General features: G+C 36.4%; 1 protein-coding gene across 2 annotated transcripts in view; it reads left to right on the top strand.

The window, feature by feature from the left end:
* The window catches only part of PRMT3 (protein arginine methyltransferase 3), a 145,829-nt gene extending 134,172 nt beyond the window's left edge, over window positions 1-11,657 (top strand). Inside the window, exons 16-17 of one of the 2 annotated variants that reach the window (XM_043973311.1) lie at window positions 2,997-3,116; window positions 8,261-11,657. In XM_043973311.1, coding sequence (XP_043829246.1) covers window positions 2,997-3,116; window positions 8,261-8,370 — 230 coding nt within the window. In that variant the 3' untranslated portion in view covers window positions 8,371-11,657. The remainder of the gene's footprint in view (window positions 1-2,996; window positions 3,117-8,260) is intronic. The other variant, XM_043973313.1, reaches the window with a different exon arrangement.
* Window positions 11,658-12,077: the final 420 nt, after the last annotated feature.

Raw genomic sequence — 12,077 nt, 5'->3', positions numbered from 1 at the left:
GTACTCAGATGAGAGGATAGAGGAGGGATGCCTTAGAAGGCCTGATAAGGGATAAAAAAGGTTGGGATCCCTACAGTGTTGAGTGGGAAAGCTAACCAGAGTCAAACCCTGTCTGATCCTACCAACGGAGGATATTTGCTGATTGGGAGACATTCTAGGTGTTTTCAGCCACCTAGGGATGACAGTTGCATGAGTTAAACTTCTTTCAGAAATGATGATAGAGTCGATGTTATTACTTTTACTTATTCCTCATTTCTTAGACTTGAGTACTTGTTGTAACAGATTGAATTAGAGGTGCAGTAATTACAGGTGCTGTCTTCTTTCATCTTTATCTTTTATCTAATTAGATATTGATTTTAACTTTTCCCCTAACTAGTCTGCAGCCATGCTCCTGATTCTGAAATGACTCCCACATCTGTAACTAGTTATTGACCTACCTGTTCAGCTACTCTCTGTTTCATTGTCAACATTTGGTGTTCAACATGGAGAGTGCCTTCTACCTCCCTTCTTTTTGGGGAGAAAGAGCGTCTGTGATACATACAGACTTGAATCTTCTCAATTATCTGACAATCTTTTGTCCTCATTTAATTTCTGCCTTTCCTCTGTGCCTACTTTTGCATTAAAATAATAAAATATCATATAAACATTGACTTGTTTGGAAGTGGTCTGCAGAGAATTTCTCCACTTTTTTTATCTTCTGCAACAGTTATTGGTGTTTAAGCTGCAATCATGAGCACTACAAGGGGAAATAACCAATTGTATCTTGAGACAATGTTCCTTTTTTGCCTTTGAGATCTGTAAGGAAATCAAACCCCACGATTTCCTGTATTTCCCTTTCTCAAAGACTTGTATCAACAAAAATATCAATGTTTGTGTGATTCATTTCCTTCTTCCTTCACATTAGTCAACTCGTGCTGATATTTCAATTTAGCCACCATTTCTTAAGCTCCTGCTATTTGCAAAACACTGTTCTGGTCCCTCTTGCCAAGCCGTTTAGACCTTAGAGGGTGAATAAAAGATAATTTGATTGGGGGGGGGGATGAACACATAAGGATATCAAGGAGGAGGAGATGGCATCTGAGCTGAGCCTTAAAGGAGGCTATGAATTTCAGGCCACTGAGGAGGGTGAATTCCCAATGTAGCTGATGGCCCATATAAAGGCACAGAAGTGGAATTTTGTGCTGAGCAGGGGATATGTGGGGGGACGGTGTAAAAGCAGTCTGGGAAGGCAGAGGAGAGCCAGCTTGGAGGGAGCCTCGTGTTTCAGGTGAAGACACTGGTGTCGTCAGCGCAACTCATGTGGAAGTGTTTTGGCGTGATTGCACATGTGTAACCTAAATAAAATGGCTTGCTGTTTTAGGGGGAGGGAGGAAAAATGTGGAACACAAAATGTTTTAAGTGTTAAAAATTGTTTTTACATACACTTAGGAAAAAATGAAAGATTACTTTTTAAAACTTGTGTTTTATCTTTAATCTGCAACTGCAGATTTTAAAAAAGAGACCAGGGGCAGCTAGATGGCGCAGTGGTTAAAACACCGGCCCTGGATTCAGGAGTACCTGAGTTCAAATCCGGCCTCAGACACTTGGCACTTACTAGCTGTGTGACCCTGGGCAAGTCACTTAACTCCCATTGCCTGCAAAAAAAAAAAGAGACCAATATGGTTTTTGGAATATTAGTTTAGCAGTTGTATAGACCAGAATTGTCAAACACAGCCCTCAATACTCCCAAGTGTTGCCTGAACGAAATTAAAATGGAGTTCCAAAGGAACCTATAAACACGTGTGGTTTTTAAAGTCAACATGTGGCTGGCGGGGATCCTTAGGTGCTGTTTAATGGCCCCATTTCTATTTGAATTTGACACCACTGGTGTGATCTGCATATTACCAAGGATAAAGCTTGCACCGGAAGCAGGGAAACCAATTAGGAGACTACTACGGTCCTCCACGTACGCTATGATGAGGGCCTTAACTAGGGTAGCAGCCATGTGAGTGGAGAAAAGGGGACAGTGATGAGGAAATTAGAATTGGCAGTTGGCAACTGGCTGCATATGGGAAGGTGAGAAAAAGTCAAAGATGACTCTGTGATTATAAAATCAAATAAGTATGGAGGGATGGTGGTTCTCTTGATAGAAATAGAAACATTTTGAGGACAGAAAGGTTGGGAGGGAGAACTGAACTTCATTTGGGGCATTTTGATTTGAAATTACAAATAGAGCATTGAGATAGAGAAGCCACCTGGCGGTTGGCAGTGTGGGTCTGGGGTTTAGCAGTATTTCATTTTGGGACAAACTGGAACATATCCAAAGGATAACAGGGGAAGACTGACCTTGGCAAATTGAATTCTGTACCAGGTTTGGCTGAAGGATATGGCAAAATGTATCCCAGAGAAAGGAAGATTGAGGCAGAAGGTGATATCTGACCTTCAGTACTTGAAGGGTTATTATTATGTGTTCGATATAGGTTGGACTAGTTCAGTTGTGCCATTGACTTAGAAAACCACAAATTAACATTGTTGTATTTTTATTTATTTTGTTTAATATTTCCCAATTAAACTTTAATCTGGTTCCAGTAGAACTCAAGAAGGACTGGTGTTTGACACTTCTGGCCTAGATGACCTCTGGGTTCCCAGTATAGCTTGTTTTGATGATTCAGGGTCACCTGTATGAATATCAGTTGTCAGAACCACAGAAGTTTTAGTGGTCCCCACTTAGGATGGCCAGGGTTTTACTATAACCAAAAAATCACAGTCCCTTTAGGTGTCTTTATACCTGTTTCAATAATGCTTCCATTTACTTCTCAAAATATACTTAGAAAGTTTCTTTGGGAATGACCTTCAGAACTATTTGTGAACATATTGTACCTTTCAACCAGTTAGTCAAATCCATGAGGCCAAAACCTGTGTGTTGTCCAAATCTAATCTTTGTCTTTATCGCTGTTCATTATGGACCAGCTTTTCAACACATGCCTGTTGAGTTGAATTCTTTTGATCATTCACAGTGCTGGCAAACCTTTGCCCTACTTTGACTTTGGAACATAACCAAAATGAGTTCAGAACAAAGTTGGATAAAAATAAGATGGCTGGTCAAGTAATAAATGCCCTTTGGGGTCCAAAGTCAGGTATGTCTATAAAGTGATCAGAGTAATTTCCTTATCCTAGATACAGTTCTTGAGGAGGAATTCCAAAAATATTTTATTCCACAGAGATCTTCACTTTAATGAGTGTATCACCTCCCAGTGTGACAGCTTTGAAGATCATACATATTTAGAAGTAAAAGAGCTACTATATCTTTTAAATAGTCCCTTTATTTACAATCAGTGTTTATCTAAAGCTGATACACTAATAGATGATACATAATGCTGTTGTTATAATTAAGCTGAAAACAAATGAATGATTTCTCCTTCCCCATGCTAGAGTAAGTCAAGCTAATGCAAAAACATCCTTTAATCTTTATTGAAGATACTGTTTATATCTTCTCTAGGGATGGTATTCTTTGCTTTTGAAGGGATAAATTAAAATACCATAAAAATTTATGGATTCATTTTTTTTTTCTAATTGATCTGCAAAACTGGATTCTGTTGTGCTTAAGGCAGTCTGCCTATGATAAGGGCAAGTTGATGCAGCTCAGCTCCAGAGAAAGCATCCTCTGCAGCCCAGAAAACAGCAGAACTGCTTAAAGACACAAGTCATTTTATATCTATATGACACTGATTAATTACTCTGATCTACTGTGGTCTTACAGCCATTGCTTTTGTACCTTAGTCAGTCTGTAAGAATTGTGGAGGGCGTGTTTGCCAACCATTGATTACATATTTATTATGTGACTTCCTGATCATTTGTTTCTTTGAAATGCATACATAAATGCTTTCACTGCTTAAATTATCCATTGGTGTACATTTAAGATAGAACTTTTCTTACTTTGTTATTTCACTTTTAAAACCAGTTAATACCATGTTTTAGATCATGTGATTAGAGTTAGACATGACCAGAGATCATTTCATCGAGCCCCTGCTTAATTTTAGAGGAGGAAACTTAGAAAGAGATCAGATTTGCCGACAATCATGGAACTTAAAGGTAAAATAGGTCGTTATTGCAAAAACAAAACCAAACCCCCAAAATACCCACCAAGGTAGAGTAGACTAGCTAAAAACTTATAGCTGGAAACTTTACAAAATCAATGAATTTGGGAGAGCTGTTCAGGTTAATTCATACCAACTGCTGAACATTTGATTTGATTTAAGGTAGACAAAAACAACCATCATAACAACCTGGTGTGTTGGTGTTGCCACAGAACTATGAGTAGAGAATTCTCCTGAATAGCTAGGAAGCATACAAAGGACTCAGATACCTTTTTAGCCATAAATAGAGAGTATGACAGAATGTTATATAGAAAGCAGGGTATTATTCAGGTTCAACAATCAGTCTGAGAACTGTGGACTCTGAATGCAGATTGAACCATACTGTTTCTACTTTTGGGCCGTTCTTTTTTGAGACTTTTCCCTTTCGCTCTGATTCTTCTTTCACAATATGACTAATGGAGAAATATGTTTAATGTGATCATACATATATAAACTATATCAGATTGCTTTCCGCCTTGGGGAGGAAGGAGAGAAGGGAGGGTGGGAGAAAAAAATTTGGAACTAAAAATCCTATGAAAACAAATGTTGAAAACTAGCCTTACATGTAACTGGAAAATAATAAAATGCTTTTATTTTAAAACAACTACTATCAGTCTGTATTGGAATAAAAGGTTTATGAAAACCTTCATTTTAAACTTTTTGAATAACATTTACTTTTTCATAATGAGACATGTTACCTAAGATGAGAGAGAAAATCCAATAAACCACTTTAGTAGCAATTCACAGTTGTTCATGTCAATGTTGATTTCATATCAGTAATATAACTAGACAGACAGCATTTATTAAGCATCTACTATGTGCCAGTCATTGTGCTAAGCACATTACGAATATTATACCATTTGATTTTCACAAGAGCCCTGGAAATAGGTGATGCTATTATCCCCAATTTACAGATGAGGAAACTGAAGGAGACAGAAGTTAAGTGACTTGCTCAGGTTCATGCAACTAGTAAGTATCTAAAGCCATATTTGAACTCAGGCCTTCCTGACTCCAGGACAGCTAGGTGGTACAGTGGATAGAGTGCCCTTTTTACCTCAGTTTCCTTGTCTATAAAATGAACTGTAGAAGGAAATGGCAAACCATTCCAGTATCTCTACCAAGAAAACCCTAAATTGGGTCATGAAGAATCAGATACAACTGAAAAATGACTAACAACTTCCTGACTCAAAGTCTCTAGTAATTGCTCATAATAGTAGTTACTTATTTATCTATTTTTGTATAGAAGCAAAGAAAAATATTTCTCATCATAAACTGTCTAAAGGCTATATGTTTGATAATCAGAAAGTGTGTGATTTGAATCTTGGCCTAAATAATTCACAAGCTTATGATGATATTCTTTAAATATATAAAATTGGAAAGGCTTTTTCTTAGACCATTTAATAAATATTAGTAAAGATGTTTAAGAATTTAAATCCCCAAATACAGAGCTAAGGAAATGTTTGTTTAGGTTAAAGCACATAAATTGTAGAATAATTTATAAAGAACTACAAAGTTTGAGTTGTGAAATAATTTTAAAGAAATGGCATAGAATCAGTGGAATGAACACTGGATTCAGTCAAAAAACAAGGGATGGAATCTCAATTACAGTTCACACTTACACATGTGATTTTGGACAAATCACTTAAATGACGCATTCATAACAGTTGGACCTCGAAGTACATCCACGATCATCTCATTCATTCAGCTTTTTATTTTACAACTGCAGGAGCTGGGACTCAGAAAAGTCATAGGAATTCATCATCTAGTGAATGGGAGGAGGAATAGCTGGGCCTCAGATCAGAGTCTTGACATTCCTATTCCACTGCTCCTTCCACTATATCACTCTGCCCTCTGTATACTGTTTAGATTTAACTCTTTAAGACAGGGCCTCTTCACTTCTTTTTGTTTCATGGACCCCTTGGATAGACTGGACCAGCCTCTGGACCCCTTCTAAGGATAAGGTTTTGTTTTTGTTTGCTTGTTTGTTTGTTTTAAAGACTCTTCCTCTCACCCCAATAAGAAGTTGGAGGATAATTCATAGGCCTGATCCCACTATTATTCAGCGCAGGAAATTTGACCTGGTCCAGCTTCTCCCTACCAAGGCAATCTCATGACTCCCTACTCAATATCAATTTAGTAAAGGCACCCATTCCAGCGTGGAATTTTGCAACTCAGAATTCCTGAGCTCCAAAGACTCATCAGTCGTGCCCTCTGCAGTACCTGGGATTATAAGCATGGGCCACCATGCCCAACTGAATGATGTTTTTACATACATAAAATTAATAGGATTACAGAGGTAACTATGTAGTGAAATAAAAATATGAATTTTTTCCCATCCAAATTTATAAACTCTGGAAATACATCCACAGACCACTTAGAGATCTGTTAGACCTCCAGGTTAAGAAGCCCTGCTTTATATATATATATATATATATATATATATATATATATATATATATATATATATATATATATATATATATAAAGGTCAGAGTGGCTGATCTCTAAAGCCCCTTCTAACTCTAAAGCATATGATCTTTTTTTTTTTGGTGAAGGGGAGAGAAGACAATCAGGATTAAATGACTTTCCCAGTGTCATGCAACTATTAAGTGTCTAAGGCCGGATTTGAACTTGTGTCCTCCTGACTCCAAGGTTGATGTTCTATCCACTGTACCACCTAGTTGTCCTTGATTCTGAGCTTAAACAGTGTGGTATCTAGTGTAAAAAAACAAAAGCTAATATAATATACAATTTCAGAAATGGTTAAAGTAATTATTAACTTGAACTTAATCAAAAATCTAAAACTTGTATCACTGTTGCTATGAGCACTGTAACATTAAGTAACCTAACAGTGGTTGGTTGGGATAGGATGTCATTGCTTTTTTTTTTTTTTTTAACACTGAGGGACATATGAGTTATAATCAGATTTTTCCTTCCATTAATACAGATTCTCTCCACCCCGATATGTTATTTTAATGTACATGAATTTTGGGAAAGAGAATCTGTATGTTACTGTGTTTCCTAGCCTTTTCTCTGCCAGGTCTCCACATTCTCTGTCTCTTAGAATGAAGGCAGGGACTGTCTTACTTTGTATTTGTATCCACAATTATTGGGAGGGACAATGCCTGAACTATAGTAAACAATGAATACTTTTTCTGCCTGTTACTTTTTTTTTTATGACTTCACATATTACCTAACTCTGAAGATTAAGTAATTCTGTTTTGAAACTACCATAGAAAAATGTATTAGTTAGGTTTACAAATGTGAGGAAATTTATGTTTTTTAAGCATTTTGTTAGGAGTCCTCTTGTGTTAGTACACATTGTTAAGCCTGAGAATATATCTGAGAAAGTGTAAAACGCCCTTTGCTTTGGTCTCATGCTCTTGTTTTTAACCAAGAAATATTGATCTATTGTTTTTGTTTCCTTATTAAAAATATGTGTCTTGCCGTATCATTGGGAAAAAATGGCGAAATGAACATGCAGTATAATTACTTATTTGATCAGAATGTCTTGAATTTTATTAGATTGCTTTCTACCTCTGCTATAATTAGAGATATGCTTCTGTACCATGCGTGTATTTTAAATCTATAATCTTATTAAAACAGATTCGGCTCATCTTTTCAGTTATGAATTCTATCGACATCCTCTGGCTATTTTGTTTAAAGCAATATGCTTGTGTTAAGGGATGTGTTTCTCTTACCTTATAGTTCTAAAGCTTTCTTTTGGATTCTGCTCACATAGAAGTAGAGAATGGCATTTTCAAAGATAATGGCTTTTCTTTATTTTTTGCTAGTGCCACTACTGAAACTTTATTGCATACTAGGTTAAAAACATCCTGTGCATTTCTGTTATAAACCTATATAGCACATCTTTCTTTCTGGTTTGCTACCATTAAGTTCTAGTGGCCCGATTTCTCCCATGAACCTAGAGCTGGGTACCCTGACCCTGTATGATGACTGTGAATTTCTTTGCCATCAAAGTGCTAGTGTTTGGTATCTGTAGTGAATGATTACTTTTTTGAGTGTCTTAATGCCATTAACTCATTAAGCATATTGTATTTAAAGTATATTATGAGTAGTACATTAATCATCTTCTGTAAAATTTCTTTAATATTCAAACTACCTCTTCTTTTTTTTTTTTTTAGGTGAGGCCTTAAAAGGAAAGATAACCATTCAAAAGAACCGGAAGGACCCACGTTCTCTCATTGTTACTCTTAGATTGAATAACTTAACTCAGACCTATAACCTTCAATGAAAGTTATTCTATGTATACAGAAGTAAGTGAAGACACATGAGGTGAAGAAACATGAGGTGCAAAGGAGTTGATTCCTTCACATGGTTGATGGGTCCTTCACTAATAAGTATCTTGAATAAGAGAAAAGGGGATCATAGATGTTTCATACAAGAACCAACTGATTAATTTCTAAAATGGGATCTATATAATCATGTACTATCTAAATCTGACAACAAACTATCAAACTGTAGCCAGATATATTTCTTGTGCTGTGAAAATAATGAAAATTGAAATTGATTTAAATTTGGAATAAACGTAGCTGGGAAAAACACATCAGCTTTCATCATGTAAATTGTAATTGAAAACAATTTAAGAGAAAAATTTTGGTTGCCCAATTTAACTGATCCTGTTATGGATGGCCCTTAGGGTCATCATCTTGTGTCTTCATATTGTGAGTGCTCTACTTGGTTATCTGCTCAATACTACCTAGTATGTGTAAAGTTAGAAGCTGTACCTGAAGGTCCAAACTATTTTCAGAGACTTCGAAGTTTGCATATTATCATTTGCAAGCCTAATGACTTTTTCAAATTAAATTACATACTGGCAACAGTTGTAAAGCTTGGTTAAGTATACAACAGCTAATGGTAATATGTAATATTTCACTGCCAGAAGTTGTGCTTCAGTTGTACTTTAAAATGGGTCCTACAAAGCAGCCCCTTTAACAGAACAGATTTTAAAGTTATGTGCCATGCCTTGCAGATCAAAAGGTGGGTTTTTCTCAGAACTAAGTATGCAGGAAGTATTATAACATAGTTCTACCAAAGAAAATCCTTTTCTTTTAGATGAAATTTGGGAACCCCCCCAGCTCCAGCTATCTACAACCCTTATCTGCTTTGTGCTATCCCAGTAAAATACATGGAAATCAGTATGTTTGTGAAAGAGAGATTGCATTCTCTCCATTAGACTTAGAAAAAAAATTCTTCATCAAAGCTTTTAATCCAGAAGCAACTGAGAATCAAAGCCTTCCCTCAGTCATCACTACTACCAAATATTACAAATTTTAACTTCAAAAGAGAAGAAATTTCCCTTTAAATGGTAAGGTTATGATAATAATCACCAGATACTCATACCCACATTCCTTCTATTTTATTGGTGCTAGATTTAACCAGTTTCCTCCTATCAAACTCTTAATTCATCCAGTTTCCAGGATGCAGCAATAAATTTTAGTGTAAGAATTGAAAACAATAAGGCTTAAAATGATGGTAATGATGATTATGGATATTTAAAATCCTTAAGAATTTCTTTTCAATTGCCTCACATTGAATAGAATGGGCTGACAGGATCCCACAAGAAAATACAATGTATAGCAGAGAACACATCAGACACCATCAGAATTCTTTTCTTGGAGGTAAGGGCCAAATTAGTCCAAAACTTTTATACCTTCCAAAGAAGAATGCTTCTTCACTGAATTAATAGCTAAGAAATAATGCATCCCTCCCAGAGAGTGTTGAAATGATTTGCTACCTTTTAAAAGGATATATTCAAAAAATATGAATTTGTCATTAACCTTAAACACAATATCAAAATGTGGCTAGATTTCAGAATGGACAGTGTTAGAAAGCCATGAGTGACAGTAAATGTAACTAGTTAAAGGATTTCCCTTTATAAAACTCAGCTCTATTTGCATGGCTTGTTGACTTGATAGGTCAATCAGATTTCCTTAATCTTATTTAGATAGAAGCCATAATTATTAGACAACAGTTCTTTTTCATTCTTGTCAAAAATGACCATGCAAGGGAAGAAATTCATGTATCCCTCCCTAACCAAGCTGTAACCAGGGCAGGGTTATTTGCAATGACAACTCTTGTCACATGGGTAAGAATGACTTACAAGCAAGATTGGTACCAATGTCCAGGATCATACTTTCCTCTCTGCCAGCCCTCCCTCTTCGGGATAAAAGCTCCCCACAACAGCCATACAACTGTCCCAGCTTTTTTGCATGGGCCCTAGACCACCAACCCTAATTCTCATTACTGTCATGCCCCTGCCCCAGAGCTGGCCTTCTCACACCCACGGTGCCTATGGCCTCCCACTTTCCCCTCCTTCCTGTCCATTTTCATTTAGAGCTTGTAAAACCTGATTTTGTCAGCCATACCTATAGGGTGTTGGCAGTACTCTCTGGAAGAGGGGGTGCCCCTTAGTCTCTCCCCTTAATTGAATTTTCCCTGGCTGCCTTTGAGTGCCTAGTTACTAGCTCTGTCCTGTAAATCTATGGTGTCAAGCTCAAATATATGACATGAGAGCCACTAAACTATACATAAAGATCCCTGCAGGCCACATATTGACTTAGAGAACCACACATAGTTATATATTTCTCTTTTTATTAATACACCAACACAGTAAAAAAGGAACTACATTTTAATCTGGTTCTGGTTACATTCAAGAGTATTGTGGGCTATGGGTTTGACACCTCAACTTGAAAGCTATTTAGCCACACGTTAGTCTTAAATGCCAGGTCTTGGAATAAAATGTTTTTCCTTAAAATTCTCTGGGACAAATAAACACAAACATACTTTGACAAATACAGTGTCCTTTTCATTCTATGATAAATGAGAATTTATAGTTTAAAATGTCATTTTTTCCTCCATGAGTATTTTTGGTCTAGTTTCTACAGGGAAAAAGAGCAGTTTTTTAAAATTTCATTTTCTAAAATTTGTGACAGTTGTAAATTAGTTTTGCTTTAAACCTATCAGAATAGAGAATTCCCTCCACCAATGAAAATCAGCAACCTTTCTGTTATTCAATAGGCTTAATGAGGTCCCAGAGGACAGTGAAAGATTTAGTGTCTAGGATCACAGGTCTGATATTCCTCAAGGACAGGAAGTGAACCTAGATTACTGTAACTGCAGGGCCAGCTTTCTATCCACTATACTATACTTATCTGTAATTATAATGCCACAAATAAATCCCCAAAATACAAGGGGAACAGACAAGCTTTTAAATAGAAATGTAAGAAAACTATGTGCATATATACATGTAAGTGAGTCTAATTCATATGTAAATAGGGTAGGGACTCTTAATACCTACCTAGTCCATTGTTTTATACTCCCCACACTATCAAACAAACCCTCTGGTTTCCTCATCTGAGGAATGAGAGTTGAACTCTGTTGTCTTTTCTAACTATAAGATAATTTTATAGTTAGCACTGAGGTTTAAAACTTTTTATGAATTAATATCCTTTAATCTTCACTCAACCCATTCTCTAAAGGTTCTTGGTCCCCAGTCCAATAAAACTCTTCAACAATTTATTTTCCTTGACTATATGTATCTGTTCCATGAGTTTTGTTTTTCTTTTAATTGGGGGTGGGGGGAGAAAATAAATGTTAATTGGAAAATGGAATAAAGTGGGGGAAAAAAACAAAAATGAAGCACCTAGTCTATATGCAAAGCACTCTGTTGAGTATTAGGGAATACTACACCCTTTATTGCAAAAGGTGATTTGGAAACTTCCATTTACCTTCAAGATCAGAATCCACACAAAGGAAGTAGAAAACAAATTCTAAAAGACACTTGAACATTACTACTCTATCGCCTTTCTTTTTAGTTGAGATGGAGTCTAAAGCCCACTGAGAGTGGCACCAGGCTGCTCAATGGTGCACCTGCTTTATGGGTTTACGTGTGCTTGCATTTTGTAAAAGCCTGTGCTTTCCAAAAAGGTGCATCACCAT

Source organism: Dromiciops gliroides, chromosome 6 (assembly GCF_019393635.1).
Source record: "Dromiciops gliroides isolate mDroGli1 chromosome 6, mDroGli1.pri, whole genome shotgun sequence".
Taxonomy (NCBI): Eukaryota; Metazoa; Chordata; class Mammalia; order Microbiotheria; family Microbiotheriidae; genus Dromiciops; species Dromiciops gliroides.
This window is presented reverse-complemented; position numbering and strand designations above follow the sequence as displayed.